The sequence below is a fragment of the Dermacentor albipictus genome, unplaced genomic scaffold (assembly GCF_038994185.2).
Source record: "Dermacentor albipictus isolate Rhodes 1998 colony unplaced genomic scaffold, USDA_Dalb.pri_finalv2 scaffold_11, whole genome shotgun sequence".
Classification (NCBI taxonomy): domain Eukaryota; kingdom Metazoa; phylum Arthropoda; class Arachnida; order Ixodida; family Ixodidae; genus Dermacentor; species Dermacentor albipictus.
In genome coordinates this window covers 15,838,796-15,861,508 of record NW_027225565.1, presented here as the reverse complement: position 1 = coordinate 15,861,508, position 22,713 = coordinate 15,838,796, and the positions used below count along the sequence as shown (strand labels likewise).

General features: G+C 46.8%; 1 protein-coding gene and 1 non-coding gene across 2 annotated transcripts in view; both read right to left on the bottom strand.

The window, feature by feature from the left end:
- Nucleotides 1-22,713, bottom strand: part of tok (tolkin) — an 897,857-nt gene that overhangs the window by 209,752 nt on the left and 665,392 nt on the right. The window contains exon 7 of the mRNA XM_070528278.1: nt 18,680-18,907. Within this exon, the coding sequence (XP_070384379.1) occupies nt 18,680-18,907 (228 nt within the window). The remainder of the gene's footprint in view (nt 1-18,679; nt 18,908-22,713) is intronic.
- Nucleotides 17,650-17,834, bottom strand: LOC135896820 (U2 spliceosomal RNA). Its single transcript, XR_010562818.1, has one exon. It is a non-coding gene; the product is annotated as a U2 spliceosomal RNA (small nuclear RNA).

The window sequence follows — 22,713 nt, the reverse complement described above, 5'->3', positions numbered from 1 at the left end:
TCCGTGTCGGTTGAAAAAAAAATTTCAAACATTCCCAACACCCATATCCCAATTATTAATATCCACGTCGATAGCTCATTTAAGAAGCAATTACTGCCGACACTGCAAACTGATCGCTGACAGTGCTAACTCAACCCTGACTCGTAGGCAAATTCAAACGTGTCGTGCAAACCCATTGCTTTTCTTTTTGCTCATGTCTCGTGACTCACCTCTTAACAACAATATACCGAGATACTCTTCGTTTACAAAAAAAAAAAGCAAGTCAGCGCAGACTTGAGTGATTCTTTACACTCTGAACTTATGCACTGCGACATGCAGGAGGCACCGGACACATCCATTTTATCCATCTCCGTCGTCTTCCTCGGCAGCAGTTTTAAACAATGCTTTGTTTTTTTCTTCGCCATATGGTGATGATGCTTGGGACTGAGAAATCACGATATCGCCACGACAACGGCGTCCCGGAAATAGCGGACTTGACAGTCGAGTATTTAATCGCAGTCGCGGTAAAATCACGAAGTAAGTGTTGATCCTACTACAATGAGAATAACGTGTTCTTCTATATGCAACTACGGGTAGGAGGATAAAATATATTGAAGGAGGTTTCGGCTCAGTTCATAAGAGATTTCGACAGCACAAGATAAGACCAGACGCGCACACACGCACAAACACACGCGCACACCTTCTAGCACAGCCTTCAGATAGTGCGGTTTCTGCAAATAACGTTGGAAGATTGTAATTAAATATTTCGAGCATTACTTGGCCCGATGTACTTGTGCTTGTGATATAGCTTGTGTGCAAGCCGTGTTTCGCCGGCTATACGCTTCTAGTTACCACATGCCGCAGTGTATCTAGGTGATACAATTTTATCTGCGTCGTGCTGCAGTAATGTGCGAACTTCACTTTTCCCAATTGAATTGGTTGCAAAAACAACAACGACGGAATGTAACACTGTTAAACCTTATTGCTACAGCTGCATGCCCTTCTGTTCACCAAGCTTAGCACGTTTCTCATTTTCGAATCACTTTCATCTTCAGCGCGCTCATAGCCTCGACAAGAACGATTCCTAATTCAGCTATCGCAAAAGAGGGAGGTCAGAGTACGCGCTGTTCAATGTACTTTTCTGAAAGAGTAAAAACTGCTTATGAAAAGCTGAATATTACAAATTTTGGGATAAGAAAATACTTGCAAAAGATCTTTCTTATACTTAAGCGCCAAGCTGAATACTTCCTTGCTTTCCAAATAGCCACACTATTTCTCTCAACGTTTAGAGAGAAAATATGCGCGAAACGCAATACGTTGCTCCCCCCCCCCCCCCTCGCAACGTTGTGTGTCAGCGCTCGCTGATCCCAGGAGGCCTCCCTGCAATGTTTACTTTGGACTCCCGCTTCTGAACTCCTACATCTTGCTGCAACAATTCTGTGCTCAAACAAAGATCTTTAGAATGTTGGGATGTTCCCGAAAAACAATGAACCCTGTAAGCATAACACCATCGTATTCTGCCATCGCTTGCTTTCTCTAAATTTGAGAGCACCAAGTGGCCTAGCCGGCCACTGGTTGTTGGCAGCTATTTTTGAAAAGGGATGTTGTTGTCAGTGGCGTTGTTGTTGTTGACCTGAGTGGTTGTGGCGCATGCCCACAGTAGGGGATTGGCCATGAATTGGGTGTTAAATTAGGTGTATAAAAACAAGGTAATTAACAATTTGAACGTTGGAACTTAGAAAGCAAAATTTCTGTGAAAGGAAAAAAGTAATCAGAAGAAAACCACGAATAAAAAGAAAACTAATAATACGTAAACAAATACATACATAAATAAACGAAAATTATGTTGGGGAGGTTGCACGACCAGATTCAATCGGGTAATTTTGGATTGCCAAGTAAACATTTCTGTAGCTGAACCCAGTCATAGAGGCTCCAAAAGATAGGATCAAAGGCCCACATAAATGTAGGGCAATATTGCGAAGGGGGATTTCCAGTAATATTTTTCCTATTACACAAAAACGCCTGCAAGAGAATAAGAAATGCTCTATTGTCTCTGCTTCACCACATAATAAGCATAATGGAGGGGGGACCAGACAAGACCAGTGTAGATATAAGTTTAACGTAGGTATACGGCAGCGCAGCCTCGTGATGGAGACTTCAATTTTTCGTGTTTTGCAAGAATCTCTGTGCCAAGGGTATATAAGATGTCGGTAATCCACAAAGTTAGTGTGGAGCCTGACACTGCCTGCATAATGACACTCCTGCGAAATCTAGCAGTAGTGACATGAGCAGTAGAAGGACAATACGGGAGAATCGAGCCGCTTATCGATGCCTTGGCTAGATAATGTGCAATTTCATTTATAATTAGTCCTTTATGGCAGGCACCCAAATCAAACGCACACTTCTCAAGTATCCACGTACCAATGAATGAAACGTCCTTCCTACGCGAGAGTCACGAGAAGCAGTAAGGGATGAGCATAATGATAACGAATTAGTGGCTAGAACGGCTGATGTAATGCTGGACCTAATTTTCGTAGAGCGAGTACTACTGCCATGAATTCAGCTACAGAGAGTGGCATAAAATTTGACAGTCGAAGAGAAAATGTCCATCAAGAATCGGGGAAAATATACCCACACCTGACATTTCTTCACATCGCGAAGTATCTGCCGCAATTATGATGTTTGTTTGAGGGCTCTGCAGATAATCTTGTAATAGACCACGTAGAATACGATATGGGAATAATTATTCATAATTAGAAAAAATGTCATCGAATGTCATCAAGGGTGACAGATCTGTCGGGAATCGCAAGTACCTACATCGCAGATGCGCAGGTCCAAAGGGTCAAGTAATTGTTGCGTGAATGTAATTTGCGGAGTATGTACTCACGGCCATTGGACACCAAAAAACAACGCAGGCTGGGAAATAAATATTGTTTGAAAACGTCGCAGCAACGATTCATAAATTCTCATAAACATATGCACCGTGAAAGACAGAATCTGCATGAAAGAGGAGGAACACAGGATACTAGATAAAGAACAAAATTCGCAAGAAATTTAGGAAGCCCTAGACACAAATGTAATGCTTATCAATCTTAGAGGATCAGAGGGCGGCACTTCTAGGTTGGAGCTCCAGAGAAGAGCACGCAACAAAATAGTAATACAGGACGTACGTACATGCGATGTATTTTAGTATCATTTCTCTAGGGGAAGAAGAAGTTGATCTGAGAAAGCTGCCCTGTTTCTACTGTGCGCATTGTTTCTCTACTTTTGAACACGCCAACACCTGATTATTCCAAGACGCCGGGGAAATCAAGGTTTCTTCCTTGTAGGAGGCGGGCGGGTTCGTCTTCGCCCGACACTTCGGAAGGAGCTCAGAAGACTTCAATTGAGGGTAGCTAGGGCTCGGAGTAACACCTGGTAGGTAACGACTGAACGGCTCCTCAAGCACTCCTGAAAGCAAGCGTCAAGGAGTTGAGGGGTCTGGTGGTGAGTCGACAGCCATCGGAGACACAACTTTGGCAGACATGGAAGATCTGGATGGGGAAGGTTTCAGAGTTCTTCGCCAATGGAAATACAAAGACAGGACAGTAGGAGTTCCTATACCCATTGCAGCGATTCAAGATGGCAGTGACTTCAGGCAAGCGAATCCCATCACGCTGTACTCGGACAGTGATAAAATTTTGGGCGTAGTCACAGTCAGGAGCCGTTTCACTGCGCAAGGAGCGCTACTTCTAAATGCAGAGACAGAGCAACATGTCAGTGCACTTCTTCAGTGCTATATCATTTCCAACGTAACCATCGCCACGCGCGTGCCTATAATGCGTTCTTACAGAACACATGCATAATCACAGAGGTGCCTAAATGGCACTCAGATGAAGAGCTACTGGCCTTCTTGAAAGCGCAAAGAGTCCTTCACGCACGGAGGATGAATCGTGAAATTAAGGAATTTCACATGGCAGACGACGTGAACCTGTTCCGTGCTTTTGCCTTTCGCTCAAAACAGCGAACATCCCGACAAAATCAATCTTGGCTTCACACTACAAGACATACGCTAAATTGTAACGCCAAGATGTTTAACGTGCCAGCACTTTTGACATATTGCGAAGTAATGCAACGGGGAACAATAGTGCAAACGATACGGTGGACCCCATAATTTTCATACCTGGAACCGCACGGAAGGCTTTGTGTGTGTGAACTGTGGCTGTGGCCCTGCACGAAGTTACAGTTGGTGCCATTCCCGATTCGCAGCGCTATAGAGAAAGAAAAGTTTCATCGTAGGACCAAATATGTAGTCCGGTCTAAGGAGAAGGCGGCTATGAATCTGCCTCAAGGAGATGCCCCTGGCTTCAACTACCCAAAGAACTTTCCTCGGCTAAAATCAATGAATGAGGCTTACAAAGTGACAACCAAAGCAGTCGGAAAGCCCGCCACTGCGAAAAACCCGAATGAGAAACCTAAAGGAAGCCTACAGAGAGCAAACACATAAAGAAATGATACAAGATCGAAAAGCGACAGCACCATCTAATGCACCATTTGCGCCATCTAATGGTAACCTCACTCAGGCACGTACCCAGGGGGGGGGGGGCCGGGCCCCCCCCCCCGAAATCAAATGGCATACCCCCCCCTCCCACCCACACCACCACTCCTCACACATTCCTAAAGCGCCACCAGATCAATGTTGAGACTTGACAGCTGTTCATCGGTCAGCATTATGCTGCCTTTTTCAATCCTTTTAGACGGTGGTAGCTATCGGCACCTCTTGTAATGTGAAGGACAGGTTTCTCATAGATTCCGCACCTGCGCGATTAACTCGAGATGCGTTCAGTTGTCACCATGTATTCAACCCTCACGCGCATAGCTGTTGCTTTTGTTAGTTCAACCTTCTTTGTTTAGGCTATCCTGGGACCAGGAGAGGGATGCGGCTGTTACTCAGCTGGACTGTACTCTCATGGAACGAGTTGTGGCCGGAGAAAACGCCAATTGCGTTTAAATTTTCCCTTTGCTTCATTATTTTGGAGTACGCTTGTGTACGCTCCTTGAGTACGCTCCTTGGAGTACGCTTGTGTTGTCTGGAGCCCGCACCAAAAAGTCCTAAAAGATAAACTGGAACGAATTCAAAGAATGGCCGCTCGTTTTATTTCGTCAAGATACAGAAGAAGGGATTCAGTGACGGAAATGCTGAACTCATGTGGGCTCGAGTCACTTGAAAATCGAAGGAAAAAATCAAGACTAAAGCTTTTATTTCAAATAATTCAAGGGCACTTTAAGATTAAATCAAATAGATATATTCAGCCTCCGGGAAAACGGAGCGCGAGAACAAACCACACACGATCCATCAAGCCTTACGAGTCACGTGTTGATGCTTTTCGTTTTTCTTTTTTTCCTGATGTGATCGAAATTTGGAATGGTTTGCCTGTTGAAGTTGTCGAGCAATCGGACGTGCACAAGTTCGAACGTTCTATCGACATCTTTTGTCAGGAGCACCCAACTTGATGATTATGATATATGAATTTTGTATGTTGTGCAAAATTGTACATTGTTGTACATTGTATTCCCTCCCTGTAACGACCCTCAAGCGAGGGTCAACAGTATCAATAAATAAATAAATAAAATTTTCTTGAGTTACGGCTCGCCGCGACGCTGGCAGATGCCCGGAACCATATACACGTGATATGGGTTAGATAAGGTGGGAAATAAAATAATGTGAAAGAGCGTCCATCATGAAACCCTGCAATAACCCTTAAACCCATAAGCAAGATGACTGTCGCCCGTTACCTCGTCTGTTTTTCCCTAACTGTATAGCACTTTTCGTGCAAAATTGGCAACTGGAAACAAAAATCGCAAGGAGTTGAGAAATTAAGCGATTTAGTAAGGCAGAGAGCCAAGGCAACAACCAAACTGCAAGCAAAAGCGAATAATAAAAAAGTTAAGCGTTGTTTATGAGACTATTTATGGATCAACATCTTTTTATTTAAAAAGGAAGTAAAAAAAAACGCCGCCGGAAGTGGAGAACAATCACTTGTTTTGAATGACGCTTCTACAGTTATCTGTCGAACCGCCTCACGTAGCCACTTCTCTGCTGTGCTTATGTGGGTGTTTTTCTAACCTTTCGCGGTGAGCGCAGTACGTCTAGAGTCGCAGAGTCCTGCGCTCTACGCGGTTGTATGGGACTGGCGGCCGCACAGCGTTACGCAATTCGCGGAACTGTCAAAACTGATCAACAAGGCGAAAATAACTGATATTCGAAACTATAACATGAGAAACACTTAAGAAGCCGTAAAAAATGAACGCAGCCTGAAATCAGTAAAAAAGAAACCTGGCATAGGACAAACCATGATGTATGCACTAAAAGATAAAAAGGGGAATATCATCAGCAATCTCGAAGATATAGTAAAAGCAGCGGACAAATTCTAAGCTGACCTGTATACAGTACCAAGAGGAGTCACGATACATCACTTAGAAACAGTAGTGAACAGGATACAGAAACTCCTATTTGACAGAAACCACATTTGAAATCCACAGAAACCCAGAAAGCCACATTTGACAGCTTCTCCAGAGTATAAACACCTGGCATTTCCCTGGCATAGCAAATCTTGTTACACAAAGTTGCTTGAGGTCTGCCTCACCAAATTACGCTGCCGCATTCCCTCCCTAAATTTCTATTTATACAGGTCGGGTTTGGTTCCCTCTCCCCTTTGGTCTTTTTGTGAGGAGGAGGAGACCATACAGCACTTTCTTCTATCTTGCCGCCGCTTTGCTGCGTTAAGAAAAACATTGTTGGAGATACCTTTTCGAAGAATTGGCCTGGACTTGACAAAACCTGCAATTCTTTCGTTCGGGGCGTCCACTTTGGGATTCAGCCACAGGGATGCATGCTTCGCTGTCCAAACATTACTTACAGAATCTAAACGAATGCCCTGCTAAATTCTATTTTTTTATTACTTTTCAATTAATTATTCCTCATTCAACAGCACGTTCCTGATTTTATTTTAGCCGGTAATTCAACTCTATTCACTGCCATTCGCATAGATATTATGAAATTTATGCTCTATATTATTTTGGAATAATCCACCCATTTCTTGGCCAATCCCCCATCGTGGGTAGGAGCTACACGTGCCACAGGCTACAACAACAACAACAACAAAGGAACAAGAGATCAGGATCGCCAGTCGGCCACTAGAGACTGTGAAGGAACACGTTTACCTAGGTCAATTATTCACAGGCAACCCTGATCATGAGAAGGAAATTCACAGAAGAATAAAAATAGGTTGGATCGCATACGGCAGACATTGCCAGCTCCTGACTGGAAGCTTACCATTATTATTGAAAAGTAAGGTGTGCAATCAGTGCATTTTGCCAGTGCTGACATATGGGGCAGATACTTGAGAGCAAGTTAAGGACCGCGCAAAGAGTGATCGAACGAAGATTGCTAGGCAGAACGTTAAGAGAGAGAAAGAGCGGTTTGGATCAGAGAGCGAACGGGTATAGACGATATTCTAATTGACATCAAGAGAAAAAAATGTAGCTGGGCAGGTCATGTAATGCGCCGGTTAGACAACCATTGGAGCATTAGAATGGTTACCAAGAGAAGGAAAAGGCAATCGAGGACGACAAAAGACTAGACGGAGCGATGAAATTAGGAAATTCGCGGGCGCTAGTTGGAATCTGTTGGCGCAGGACAGGGGTAATTGGATATCGCATTGCAGGGAGCGGCCTTCGTCCTGCAGTGGACATAAACAGGCTGATTATGATGATGATGATTACGACGACGACGACGACGACGACGATGATGATGATGATGATGGTGATGATGATGACGAAGGTGGTGGGCCCCCCCCCGAAAAAAAATCCTGGGTACGTGCCTGCCCTCACTGAAAGTGAACCTCCAGAGTCATGTGACCGATCCTATGCCATTACACTGATGGAAATACGAGACTCCAACGAAGTACGTCAATTGGAGAACTGCCATAAAATGCTGCGTGCCTTTTTCATGGCCTTGCACTAGCACACTTCCAGGATGCCTGAAAGCTCAGCGAAAGACTTGTTAAAAGCAGTACTAACTCTGGAGTAATTATTCCGGAGCACTTGCTCTCACAGAGAATTCTTACAAAATGGCTATAATAAAGTTTCCCTGTCTCTATTCACGCCCTACCGTGCCCTTTATAATGCAGTGGAATTACGCCAGTCTTCATCTCCGCCTGTCTGAGCTTGCTTTATTCTTGAGCGACACCCTTGTGCTCATCTTTGCCCTTCCTGAAGCAGGTCTGCCGAATGGTTATTCGATGCCAGGTTACGGTGTTCATGAAAATAGAGGATTCCTTATTTTCTTAATGGAAGTGCCATGCGCCTCATTCACACATCATCCTGCCGGTTCAAGACATTTGCTCTTGTTTTGTGGATGTAGTCGCTCTGCGAGTGCGACTAGCCAGAAGAAGCTCAATGAATCTTAGCCCTCGAAAGAAGTTGTCCATGAAATTTATTTTCGAAGTTCTCTGCAACCGCTGCTCCTCGCATAGGATTTTTTTTTTTTGAGATTTCAACGCTCACCATTCGCTATGGCGTGGCATGAACGTTGACATTCGGAGAAAACAGCTGTTGAGGCCGTGGATGCGGAGAAACTGTGTGCGGCGAATGACAAGAAACCAACCTTGTACAGATCCCCCAATTTCCACCAGCGTTATTGACCTCACGATTCATTCAGCAGACGCCATTTCATCGACGACAGCTTTAAATCCAACTGGCAGTGACCATTGTTCCATATTTACAAATGTTGCTCGATACCAAAATAGCGAACGAAGGTGCTCCCCTGTCACACCACCACCACCACCACCACCACCACCATCATCATCATCGCCATCATCATCATCATCATCATCATCCTGGTTACGCCCACTGCAGGGCAAAGGCCTCTCCCATACTTCTCCAACAACCCCGGTCATGTACTAATTGTGGCCATGCCGTCCCTGCAAAATTAATCTCATCCGCCCACCTAACTTGCTGCCTACGCTTCCCTTCACTTGGAATCCAGCTACGCTTCCCTTCCCTTGGAATCCATTCCGTAACCCTTAATGACCATCGGTTATCTTCCCTCCTCATTACATGTCCTGCCCATGCCCATTTCTTTTACTTGATTTCAACTAAGATGTCATTAACTCGCGTTTGTTCCCTCACCCAATCTGCTCTTTTCTTATCCCTTAACGTTACACCTATCATTCTTTCCATAGCTCGTTGCGTCGTCCTCAATTTGAGTAGAACCCTTTTCGTAAGCCTCCAGGTTTCTGCCCCGTAGGTGAGTACTGGTGAGACACAGCTATTATACACTTTTCTCTTGAGGGATAATGGCAACCTGCAGTTCATGATCTGAGAATGCCTGCCAAATGCACCCCAGCCCATTCTTATCCTTCTGATTATTTCGGTCTCATGATCTGGATCCGCCATCACTACCTGTCCTAAGTAGATGTAGTCCCTTACCATTTCCAGTGCCTTGCTACCTATTGTAAATTGCTGTTCTCTTCCGAGACTGTTAAAGATTACTTCAGTTTTCTGCAGATTAATTTTTAGACCCACTCTTCTGCTTTGCCTCTCCAGGTCAGTGAGCATGCATTGCAATTGGTCTCCTGAGTTACTAAGCAAGGCAATATCATCAGCGAATCGCAAGTTACTAAGGTATTCTCCATTAACTTTTATCCCCAATTCTTCCCAATCCAGGTCTCTGAATACCTCCTGTAAACAGGCTGTGAATAGCATTGGAGAGATCGTATCTCCCTGCCTGACGCCTTTTTTAATTGGGATTTTGTTGCTTTCTTCATGGAGGACTGTCACACGTTGGGATACTTATCAAGAAGCTCTTCATGAACCCATGGGAGATCCACCGGATATTATGCAGACATGCTGAACAGAAAAAAATGGTTACCAAATAATAAAACTGACGAATCATTTGCCTGCTCCTGACCTGAAGTTACTGAACACTGTGCTATCAGCAGCAGAGCGGAACGTATGATGTTGAGAAAAGGGAGAGATCGGGTACCGGAAAGGACGTTCATTTGCAGAAAAGTCGTGATTCGTAAAGACACTAAAAGGTTAAGAAGAGAACAGTCCGTGACCTTCTGCGCGAGCTTGTCAGTGTCTACCACTTTCACAATAGTGTAGTGAATTATTAGCACGCTTGCTGGGAAGCCTCGCACGGGAATACCTTTAGAATCCCTTTCCTTGAAGCTCGGAAATACTCGTGGGGTTTTAACGGAAGAAAGACATTGCGGATGCTTACTCATTTCGGATGTCAACAAAGGTCACTGGCCCCATGCCATCTCGTATTCACCGATACACGCCCCTCTCGCATTTCGGGAGCTAGAATCAGCGATAAGTAGCTTACGGCAATGTTGTGCAGTGAGACGTGACCTCATCAGCAACCAAATGCTCGCGAGCCTGCCCAAGTCTTGAAAAGAATAACTCCTTGTATGCTGCAATGACATGTATAGCACAGGTGTTAATCCTGAGCTTTGGAAAATGGCACGGGTGGTGGCCGTTCTGAATCTTAAGAAAGATGATGCTGATATTGTGTCGTATCGCCCGGTTTCTCTAACGTCTTGCGTGGCGAAAGTCATAGAAGTCATAGTCACCAGGTTGAATTCGTTTGTGGAGTAGAAGAGGAAACTTCGTGTGTGCATGACTGCTTTCAGACAACGACTGCGTGCCCAAGACAGTATATTAGATCTCATAAGTCACACTGAACATCACAGAGAAGATGGCCTTTCAACGCTTGCTGTTTTCATGGACATTTCTAAGGCCTATGACTGTTAACTACAGATATCGATAATCACCTTACAGCGATGTATCGACCTAGCGGGCAACATCTTACGCTTAATACACGCCTTTTTCAGTGACCTTTTTCTGTGTATGTCTTGGGAACTGTTAGCGAGGAGAGACTCATTTCTCGTGGTGTGTCGCAGGGGTGTGTCCTCTCTCCTCTGTAACATTGCTTTGGCAGCTCTCCCAAATGCAGTTGGCTGTAGCCGCATGCCGCTCAGAATGTAAATATATCCGGACGACATCTCTATTTAGGTTTCGGTACACAGTCGCATGCGTCTGCCACGTATTGCCTAAAGAGCAATTTCTTCCAACGAGAACTCATTTGTCTGTACTTGGTCTTTCAACAGCAGCAAATAAATCGTCTTTTATGCTCTTTCCTGGACTTGGGAAGTCATCCAATTCGACGTGCTTCCCGTGCCCGCTTCCTGGGCATCATCCTGGACAGCAGGCTTTTATGGCGACGAGCTGTGGACTATGCATCGGAAACATCACTGCCGCTGCTTTACGTACTCCAACGAATCACCTGCATGCACTCGAGCATGCATCCAAGCTCGATACTCAAGCTACACAGTGCTTTGGTGACCAACCTGATACTTTACTAACTGCCACTGACATGCCCATGAGCGACCCAACATGAACGCATAGATACAATACATAAGAAATGTCTACGCTTGTCTCTAGGCAATCCACAAGCAGCCTCAAACAAGGAAGTTACGCACAAGGCCCAGTCTCTACCACTACGTATCCACAACGTGCAATGAAGTGGGCGACATAAAACATTCAATCTGGCCCTGCAAGCGCTCCTTTCATGAAAGGCGGAAACTTCTGGACAGCACGGGACGAAGGCGATTTCCTCACGGACGTGTAAAACAGCTAGCTGCCCCGGCTGACGTGGTGGCGGAATTAGTCTCCGTAAGCGCTTAAGGGTCATATAAAGGACCGCAGAGAGTACGCGAAGAAGTGGCATGTATTCTTCTCACATTTCTGCGAGAGATGGGACGGACAGACACATGGTAATATATTTCGCCCAGAAAGAGACGCTCAGGCAGAGCAATTTCTGACCAGGTCTGCCACGGGCTAACCCCGCCTGTAGCAACAACCCCCCCCCCCCCCGTCCACCCCCGTTTCTCCCCCTCATCAAACAAGAATAATTGTATCTATCCCAAGAAACGCTTGGTGCAGTTTATTTAACGAGGCTGCAAAACATTCTCGTCGCCCCTTCCTCGTTGAATCGTTTGTGCTTTTCTGGCGCTTCTATAGAGCAAGAATCAATTTTATTTCTAGCCGGTTAGGTCCTTGCACAACCGAATCGCTCATTTGCAAATGCATCGGCTAGAAAGAAAAAAAAAGATGAAGATTTCGCGGCCCGTTCACTTAGAATGTTTTCGCCTGTGCGTGCTTCGTCTGTCGGCATTTTGTCAGTGCCCGATTTTGCACAGTACTACTAGACTACTGGACACTGGAATTACCATCAACGTTGCGCAAGCAGTGCACACACCGCCCATTACGTCACGAAAACATTACATTCATTACCGAACTCGCAGCAGTCGGCTTAGCCTACGCTTTATTTCGTTTCTCAAGCCAGGTACTGTTGCCACTGCAACGTTCTGATTATAAACAAAGCGAATCGTCCGAAAAATACATCCGATCACTTGTAAAACGAAGGCAGTGAGTGAAGTTGGCTTCTCCCCGTGCAATCCCTTGCTGTGGAGAAGCCAGATTTACCGGACGTTTGTTAGCGCAGTACGCACGCACGCAGGCACAAATTGAAAGATTTTTAGACACTTATTAAGTATCATACGCAAGCGGACACGTGTGAGAATTTTTTTACCTTAATGGGAAACAATGGCATGATATCAAAATTAAATTCTTCGGTTTTACTTGCTGAAATAATGATCTCATTGCGAGGCACGACGCAAAGGAGGACTCCGGTTAAATTGTGACCGACTCGACTCCAGATGAGGCAGTCATGGAGCACCTCATAGACAAGTACCTGGCGGCCACGGACGATCCGGTGCCCCCCCCCCCCCCCCAGTTTCCCGAGTACGAAGGGCGTGACGTACGATCTATGGACGAGGATTTCACCGTGGCTGAGGTCAAGCGAGTTCTCGCATCCCTCAACGGCAGATCTGCCCCTGGGCCCGACGGGATCACCAACAAAATGCTCAAGCATCTCGACGACGCCTCAATCGAGTTTCTTACGCGCAAGATGAATGATATCTGGTGCAGCGGCCTCATTCCCAAGAGATGGAAAGCAGCCTACACAGTACTCATACCGAAGCCAGGTAAGGCGCCGAGCATCGACAATCTAAGGCCCATCTCCCTGACGTCGTGTGTTGGAAAGATGGCCGAGCACGCCATGCTTAACCGCCTCACTGACCATCTCGAGTCTAACGAATGCTATACACACAACATGATTGGCTTTCGGTCGGGGCTTTCGACTCAGGACGCCATGAGACTAATCAAGCACCAGATCATTGACTCTACCTCCGCCGACACTAAGGCAATTCTCGGCTTGGATCTGGAAAAGGCTTTTGACAACATATCGCACGCCTTTATTCTCAAGAGCCTGACAGAGTGTAACGTCGGCAAACGGGCGTACAATTTCGTGCGATCCTTCCTTTCCTCAAGGTCCACTAGACTCAAGATTGACGAGTTTTTGACCCACGAAATCCAGCTGGGGCCAAAGGGAACACCTCAGGGGGCGGTGATCTCCCCGACGCTGTTCAACATCTCCCTGATCAACCTGTCGAGGGCCTTGAACAAAATCCCCAACATTAACCACACGATCTACGCGGATGACATCACCATCTGGTGCTCCAGTGGATGTGAAGGGCAGGTCGAGGGTGCTTTGCAAGAGGCCATCGATGTGACGGAGCGGTATCTTATCCCCACCGGGCTAAGGTGCTCGCCCGCTAAATCCGAGCTCTTGCTCTACAAGAAGAGGCCCAGAGGCGGTTCACACCGGTCCTGGAAGCCAGCAACAGAGAGCCACATTACATTATTCACCAGCAAGGGCTCCCCAGTACCGCGGGTAGACACTATCAGGGTCCTAGGAATGTCTATCGAGTCGAACGGGGCCAATGGAGCCGCCCTCAAACGCATTTGTTCCAAGACCGAAAGCGCCCTCGGCCTGATCCGAAGAATCGCCAACAGGTACCGCGGAATCAAGGAAGACAATCTGATCCGGATTATCCACGCCTTCGTGCTATGCCACCTCGCTTATTCAGGGGCTATGCACAACTGGCTCGTATCGGAGCGCAACAAGATCAATGCCCTAATCAGAAGAGTCTTCAAGCTTGCCCTCGGCCTTCCCATCCGAACGCACACAAAAGACCTCCTCAATTTGGGAATTCACAACACGTTCGAAGAAATCGTTGAAGCCCAAGAATTTTCCCAGTTTGTCAGACTCTCCGGTACCCCAGCGGGCCGAGCCATACTTGGCAAGCTGGGACGTAACCCCATGGTCGTCAGTCTTGACGCTGCGAAGCTGCCCAGCGACGTCAGGTCCAAGATTTACATACACCGGATGCCACGAAATATGCATCCCACCTACAACGAAGGACGAAGACGAGCCAGGGGTAAAGCTCTGCTCGCCAGTGCCCGCTTGAACAAGGACCGAACATGCTTCGTAGACGCTGCTTCGTACGTTCAAGAAGAGGCCTTCTCCTCAGTGGTCATCGACTGTGATTCTAAAATCCTTAGCTGCGCTACCGTCCGCACTTCTAATTCCAGCGTTGCAGAGCAAGTTGCTATTGCTCTTGCATTGACGGACAGTGTACATGACACGATTTATTCGGATTCCAAGGCCGCTGTCAGGGCCTTTCAGATGGGAATGGTGGCTCCCCAGGCCCTACGTATCATCCGAAGTGCCAAGGACATGAAACATCACTCTTTGGCCTGGTTCCCTGCGCACCTTGGAACCATTGAGGGTGCCTCGATCAACCCCAACGAGGAGGCGCACTCGGCTGCACGAGGTTTGACGGACCGTGCGCCGGGCAACGCGTCCTCTCCTGGGCGACCCGAGCCTCTCTGCTCGTACAACGAAATCTGCAAATACAATTATCTGTCAAGAAGAGTCCTACCTTCGCCGCACTCCTCGCTGTGCAGGGCCCAGGCAGTCACTCTCAGACTTCTGCAAACAAGCACTTACCCGAGCCCCGCGGCGCTGCACACAATGTACCCCGAACGGTTCCCAAGCCCGGACTGCCCTCTGTGTGGTGATTATGCGGACTTCGAACATGTCCTGTGGGGCTGCGCCTCTGCCGGTCCCCTTTTCACTCACGAGGAAATGATGAAGCTAATTAGGGCCCAGGATCCGACCTCTGAAGTACTGGCAGTCCAGAGGGCTCGCGACAGGGCCGTCAGGTTCCACCTGATGGTCCCCGAGTGGGACTAGCCAGGTGGCGTGGAGTTTACTTACGTCTATAGTGGACAAAATAAAGTTGTTTCACTCACTCACCGCGTGAGGGTTCTTTGACATGCTCCTAAATCAAAGTACAGGAGCGTTTTTCTTTTCGTTTCGGCTTCCATCTAAATTAAGATGCTGCGGCCGGAATCGAACTCGCGACCTCTAGCTCAACAACACAAAGCCGTAGCCATTACGCTACCGCTATGGGTAGCGCGACACCTGACGCAATATATATTATACTCAGTAAGCCTTACACTGTTCGTGCGGTTTCGGTTGAAGTAAACATGAGCAAACGCACCCAAGTAATCTCTTTTCGAGAAGAACAAGAATAACACAAATTTATTATCTCACGACTGTAGTACAAGCGGTCTTCATTTTTGGAAGTGGCTCTCTATGGCAGTGGAGAGGCACGGCTTTTTCTTCCTCCTATGTCTCATCCTGCCATTCGCTTCTTACCACTCGCTTCGTTTAAGTTCTTTCACTTCGCCGGCGGTTTATCGATGAGGTGCAGAGAGTGACGTCAGCCAACCATTCTAGCGAGCGACCAGGACAGTATTTTCCAGGCGAAGTAATCTGCTTTGCTTAAGCGTCGGCGAAGTGGTTGCAAAGCAGAATCTCGGACTGTAAATCTGTGGATGCACTGTTGAAATCCTCACGAGAAATTGAGACTTGTTTCTTTTAAAAATTTATCGCAAAGCACTTCGAATTTCCGCGATGGTCACTGCCGGACATTAAAACAACTAGGGCAGTGAAACTCAGAAAAGGCACTGCTGAAAAAAAGTCACGCAGAAACTCCTCTGGGAGTTGTCTTAGCATGTGTAAGCACGGTGCCACTTGCTCATCTTAACGTAGCCCGGTGTCGTAATCAATGTTATGAAACTTGATCCAACCAGTATAAACCCTTACCAACCCTTATCGGTTGTTATCAACTTTATCGGACTGGATCCAACCCTTATCAACCCTTATCAGACGGTATCAACATTATTGCAATCGATCCAATCCTTATCAACCATTATCTGTCCTTATCAGCACTTATCGGTCGTTATCAACCTTCTCAGACTTGATCGGACCCTTATCAACCCTTAGCGGTGCTTATTAAGCTTAGCAGAATTTCTCCGACCTTTATAAACCTTTATCGCTTTTTAGCACCTTATCAACCCATGTCGAACCATTATCAGCCGTAATGAGACTCATATAACCCCTCATCACTCCTTATCACCCTTATCAACCCATTGAGTGCTTATCGGTATGTGTTGCTTGACGTGAAGCGCGTGGACCCTCAGAGATCAAAGGCATTTTGGTCGGCGAAGAGACGCCCAACGGAAGGCGCATCCCACGATCACCGAAACGCATGGGGGATGTGCACGGCGCATTTAACATTACATTTAAAAAAAAAATCAGAATTTTGCTGATGTCTACAATGTTCCAAGTCTGCACTGCATGCGGTCCTTCACGATCACCACCATCCACTAACACCAAATCTTTCAACAAAGCCTTCAAGAAAGTGTTCTCCTTTGACATTCGTTTTGTACCGCTGGTACAACCCATTCATATCGTTCAGATATATTCACCTTCTGCAAACGTGGGTGTTCAGCCCAGTGCGTAAGACACTCGGCTTGTGAGCATGGGGTCGCAGGTTTGAAACTCACCACCACCAACGTTCTTTCCTTCGAATTTATTTTGTTTAATGCATTAATTTCTTAATAGGGATTCGTCGTACGTGACGGACGGACGGACGGTTTTCTTCGTTGGGTAGGCATGAAAATGCTTATGAATTTAAAATAGCGTGAATGCGATTACATTAAGCACAGGTGACCGAACGTTATATATGCCAAACTTGGCGCGCACGCCAGTGGCGATCTAGAGCTGTGGTAGACAGATGAGATGGAAAACCTCAGAGCAAAATTGTGTAAGAACCATGGATGATTATTGTCAATGCAAGCGCATAGCCCGAATGAACAAGCGAGCGAACGAGAGAGAAAGAGATAGCGAATTCGAACGTTTTCCCTCCCGAGTTCGACCATCGACCACCGACTACGCATGCATTTTGGCCGTGGTGAGTAGTGCCAACGGATGCCGCCTCCGTGGAAGTTTCACTCCATTGCTATACTCGAACTTGCAGAAGACTGCACCTGTCGTCGGCCACAGAATTCATACTGAACCGCGAAAAGTATACATGCAACAGCTGTTGTTCGCATTGTTGTACGAACGCAAAAGAATGCCGTTGGCCAAGGTGTGAGAGTAGTGCCGGGACAATGAGACAGTGTTTGACAAGTCCTGGGGATCTTGCCCCTAACTTTTTTTTTTTTTTGCTTGCGTACATTCCGTGCCAGCAACTTGTGTTTCATTGAATACTCTCGAGTGTTAACTTAAAATGAACCAATTTTCTCTTTTATTCGTGGAGTTTTTACAGCGAAGCTGTTTATAGCTAGGGTTCCGTGCATTTTTGTTCGGCGTCTGCAAAAAAAAGGAGATCGTTCAATACCGGGCCGGCCCAAGGCGGAGGTGAAGCAGGCGTCATGCACTTCGCCAACTTGCAAAAGTAAGTTTAACATCTTGGGTCCAAATTAAACCCCTATGAGATATTAAGCTGATAAGAACAGCTACTACAGTTTGACCCGCGTTGGCCATGTGTACGTTGGCACCACCCTCTCTTTGTTGGCGTTCCAATCGCGTTCGTATCTACTTTCCTTTCTTTACGCTCTGCCGTGGTGGCGGTGCCATCGAAATGTCACGTGTGTCTAGGTTCTTCCGGCTCCTCGGAGCGGCAGTCCCCTCGTCCACGCCAATGTATTGAAAATCCCGGTAAATCAGTTCGTATCTTTGTTCGAAATTCCGTGTCACCTCTGTGTCGTGTGATAAACAACTTCGCTGATCATTCATCTTCAGAGAGTGGAATGACTCATGATTTTTAATATCGTTTTTGACAGATAGCGCACATTTGTGTTACAGTCTTCTGGAATAGGCGTAAATTGCGTTTAAGAGAAATCGCCATGTCCAGGTAGCTAAGAAAAAAGATGCAATAATTAACTTGTAAATTATTCCTTTGGGGTTGCCGTTGTGAGTGCAATATCGAATGCGAGCAAAACTCAGATCGTGCCAGCTTAGCAGAAATCCTAAAACTAGCACTTCTTTCGATATATTATTCGTCCTTCATATACGATAGAAAATACATTCGCGTTTCATTTAACAGTTTTCCAAAAACGTCGCTGTGGCAGTTCGGGACGAGCTTAACTGTAGAGCTACGTACTGCACTTTACGCAAAATTATAAAACCTACGCACAAACCCACGCATTCACGCATTCGCCCACCCACTGTTCGTGTTTGTGTTCCTTCAGGTTTGACGCTTGGAGATATCAGGGACTTTTTACTACAGATGGTCGCCGCAAAGAGGCCAAGCGATCCAATAACTCAAGTGAAGTAAGCACACACTATGTGTGCGCGAAAGAAAAAAAAAGAAAACGTGCACGGCTCACTCACCGAGCAGCGGCGACTTGTGCCAGTATCCATCGCGCACCTCGACGTAGTCGGTCTCGCAGTTGTCCGACTCGTAGATGTCCAGCTGGGTGACGTTGAGCACGATGCGCTCCCCGTGCGTGGCCGTGACGCGCCACTCGCAGTGTTCGCCTTCGGCCAGCGGCGTCACGCTGTTCACCAGCTCCGGGGACGCGATCAGGCCGCTCGGCTCCTGCATGGTACGGCCGCACTCTGCCGCGCGGACCGCACGCGAGCACAACAACATTTAGGAAGTGCGCGCGCGAGGTAACGGCGACGAGCACTATTCTGACTCCCGCATCTAACTGACTCCCGCGTCCATACATCCTCTTTTTCGGCTAAGCTCGGCGAGTGACGTCGAGCGCGGACTCAAGTGGCACTGCGCTCAGAATAACGCTGGCCGGCAATTCCTGAGGAGTTGACTGAGAAACACCCTTCTCTACTAAGGGGCGCCACTGTATAGATGCCTTATCTTAGTGATTAGGAAATTATAATTCAGTAATGAATCAATAAAGCGCGATCACCACTTCGGTCAAGGGGCGGCAACACGACAATCCGAGTATACCGTCATTTTCAAACGGAAGCGCAATGGTATACATCAGGCGAGAAGTACCCCATGTGACCCTACCACCACAAGACCTTTGTTCTATTTCATTGGAAGTCGCTGCTGTGAAAACATGCCAAGGAAACAGAAAACTGAGTGTGGTGCCGGTTTACACAGGTTCACGAAGGAAGGTTTCCATGAAGGCGTTTCTAAAGGACATTTGCATTCGTTACCCCCTTCCTAGAATAATCTGTTGGGATTTCAACGCACATCATTCGCTCTGGAGAGATCAGATTGTAGATTTTCGAGGCAAGGAGCTTGTAGCAGCCGCGGATGCTGCTGACCTATGTGTGACGAACGATGCCGAACCGACTTTCTACAGGCCACTAGATTCATGGAGTACCATAGACCTCGCGTTGCATAGTACAGATCTTTTGGAATAATGGAGAGCAGCCCATTAGAGGATGAACAGGGACCCCATTTCCCGATCTTCACCAATATCACCTGATTTCTGACTGCTAGTCGACAATTGTGTACTGTGACACGCCGAGACACATATAAAAAAGCGTTCGACGAATCCCCTGGTGAGCATGTCGAATATATGTTGCGGGGCAAGAGAGTGGCTACAGCAGTGTTGCAACTGCCATATCATTACCCTGCTGCTGACTTGAAACTGAAGAACATCTAGGCAGCGCGTAAGAGAGCGGAACGGAAACTAATGATAAAAAAGGAAAATCCCCCTGCGAAAACGACATAGACGCTCTTTTTTCCAGCCAGTTTCGGTTTCAAGGAGCTTGCCAAAGGAAACTAATTGGTCGCGTAGCTCCCACATGAAATCCGCTATTCAAAATTTGATCCGTGGGATAGTTAGTGTCGAGGGCGGGCCCCAAAGTACTGATTTGCTGTAGCCACCTATTGTTGATAATTAGAAATTTAAGTACCGTTACTTCGCTAATTATGCACGTAATTGCGGAAATTGCTCTGTATCTAGATGCTGCCTATCCATGCACTCAAATTGTAAACGTAAGGTTACCGTGATTTCTATTTTTCTCATTTTAAAAATTTGGTGCAGCTAAAAGAAACAGCCTGTAGGTGAGACACACATGTGCACCCGAAAAGCAGCGTAAAAACAATAAAGAACACAGAGCGGCCTGAAACATGCGTGCGAAACAAATACTACGAAAATGCTGACAGACTACTAAGGCCCCGAACACATGTGTTATCACGTGGAAAGCAACAAAACATATTTCTGAGAAACCGCAACTGACAACGAGCTAAAGCAATCACCATCGTTAAAGCATCGCATGGCCACTGCTTCTAAATCTCTCTTTCCAGCTGGCCATTTTTTCTGCCGATAATCTCAGTCTTTAAAATCCAAGGAGATTGGATTTTAATCCAAGCAACTACGGCAACGAATAGCCAAGTTCGACTGTCCAGAAGCCTCCAGAGAACGTTCATGCTCACGCTAAAGCACCTACGTCCAGTGCAGTGTCAGCGGCACTTTAGTGAAATATTATATATGACGCGTGTCGTGCAACGCACGTGCGAATTCATATGCTTCGTTTCACAGGACGTGGAGCTCGTGGTTCCCCTTGCCAGCCTGCTGCACAACCTCGAAAGTTTACAAGGTGCTGAAAGGACAATGTCAACCCCATATTAAAGAAATATTTTTGAGATTATGTGAAACGTTATCTATGTTGGGAAGTACCCTAATTTTTTTCCTACTAGCCTGTTCATTAGGAATTGATGGCTTTTTGTCCCTTTTCCGAAACATTATAAGCAATGATTCGGCAACTTAAAGTAAAAGACAACTCGGAAAATCAGCTTTTTCCAGAAGTCCCACTTGAAGATGAGAACTAGAAAGCTCTTCATTGTGACATGATTTTAAAAGCGCTGATCTAAAACATGATGAGGCTATACCTGGCTTTATAAGCTTTGAATGAGATTAATCCAAAGGCAGCGAGGCTTTTTTGGACCTGGGCTTGAAGGCCCAGCAAGCATGGTCAGTGGACAAAAAATCTAACTTGAAATCTAAATATTGGATTGACCCATTATGCAAAAGCCCGTGAGTGAGGTTAACTGGCTTGAGCAACTGGAAAAGACTGACAAAATCTCGAGAGCCACTTCTGCAAGGTCGTCGTCTAGTGAAAATTTTAGTATGTTTGAAAAATCGTGTTTAGATTCACAGCACGAGCTCAGTTAGTTCTTCCTCCTTCTTTCTCGAGTGATGGCGTCCAGGCGCCTCGTACAAAAAATCAAAATACCACACGCGTGTAGCATAATCCCCCAGTGGCAGAAGCGACGTCCCGAAGCGTCTAAATATCATCACTGAAAGGGTAATACTGCTTCAGTCGTGTAACGTGCACTGTATCCCTGGAACCCGCCGTGGTTGCTCAGTGGTTATGGTGTTAGGCTGATGAGCACAAGGTCGCGGGATCGAATCCCGGCCACGGTGGCCGCATTTCGACGGGGGCGAAATGCGAAAACACCTGTGTACTTAGATTTAGGTGCACGTTAAAGAACCCCAGGTGGCCGAAATTTCCGGAGTCCTCCACTAAGGCGTGCCTCATAATCAGAAAGTGGTTTTGGCACGTAAAACCCCATAATTTAATTCTTATATCACTGGCCTGGGAAGCAGATGGGGCGTCAGAGGCGACCTCGTAGGTGACGGGAGTCATGGCACGAAGCACTCAGTATGGGCCCATGTAACGAGACAGCACCTTTTCTGACAGGCCGACCTGACGCGACGGAGACCATAGAAGCACCAAAGAACCAGGCGGCAAGTGCACGTCTCGGTGTCGCTGGTCCTACAAACGCCTTTGACCCTCTTGAGATTTCAGAAGGCGGTCTCGGTCAATTTCCTTTGCGTGGGCACAGCGCGCGATGGCATCAAGTGTATGTTCACTGGTCGGTGCCGCGTGAACAGGGATGGTTGTGTCGAGGGGAAGTGCTGGTTCTCGGCCGAACAGAATAAAAATGGGCAATAACCGGCTGTGTCCTGGGGCGAGGAATTATAAGCAAATGTGACAAACGGTAGAGCGAGGCCCCAGTCAGTGTGGTCTTAAGAGACATATTTCGCGAGCATGTCTGTGAGAGTGCGATTGAGACGCTCCGTGAGGCCATTTGTTTGCGGATGGTATGACGTGGATATGCTTATGCCTCGTGGCACAGAACTGCAGGATGTCCGCGATAGCTTTTGATAGGAATGTCTGGCCACGGTCTGTGAGGAGTTGTCGCGGAGCTCCATGTAATAAAATCACGTCGCGTAGAAGAAAATCAGCAACACATGTGGCGCAGCTTGTAGGAAGCGCTCGGGTGATGTGTTAGATACGGGACCGTTTCCTGGGCCTACTTCGAGTTGCCCAGACCGCATCGAATCGCACCACAGCTAATTAAGGAGCGCAGAAACACGGATACCATATTCCCGAGGTGCGGCACGTGCAAACAAGTTGGGGTCCCCCTCCTCGTGTGCCGC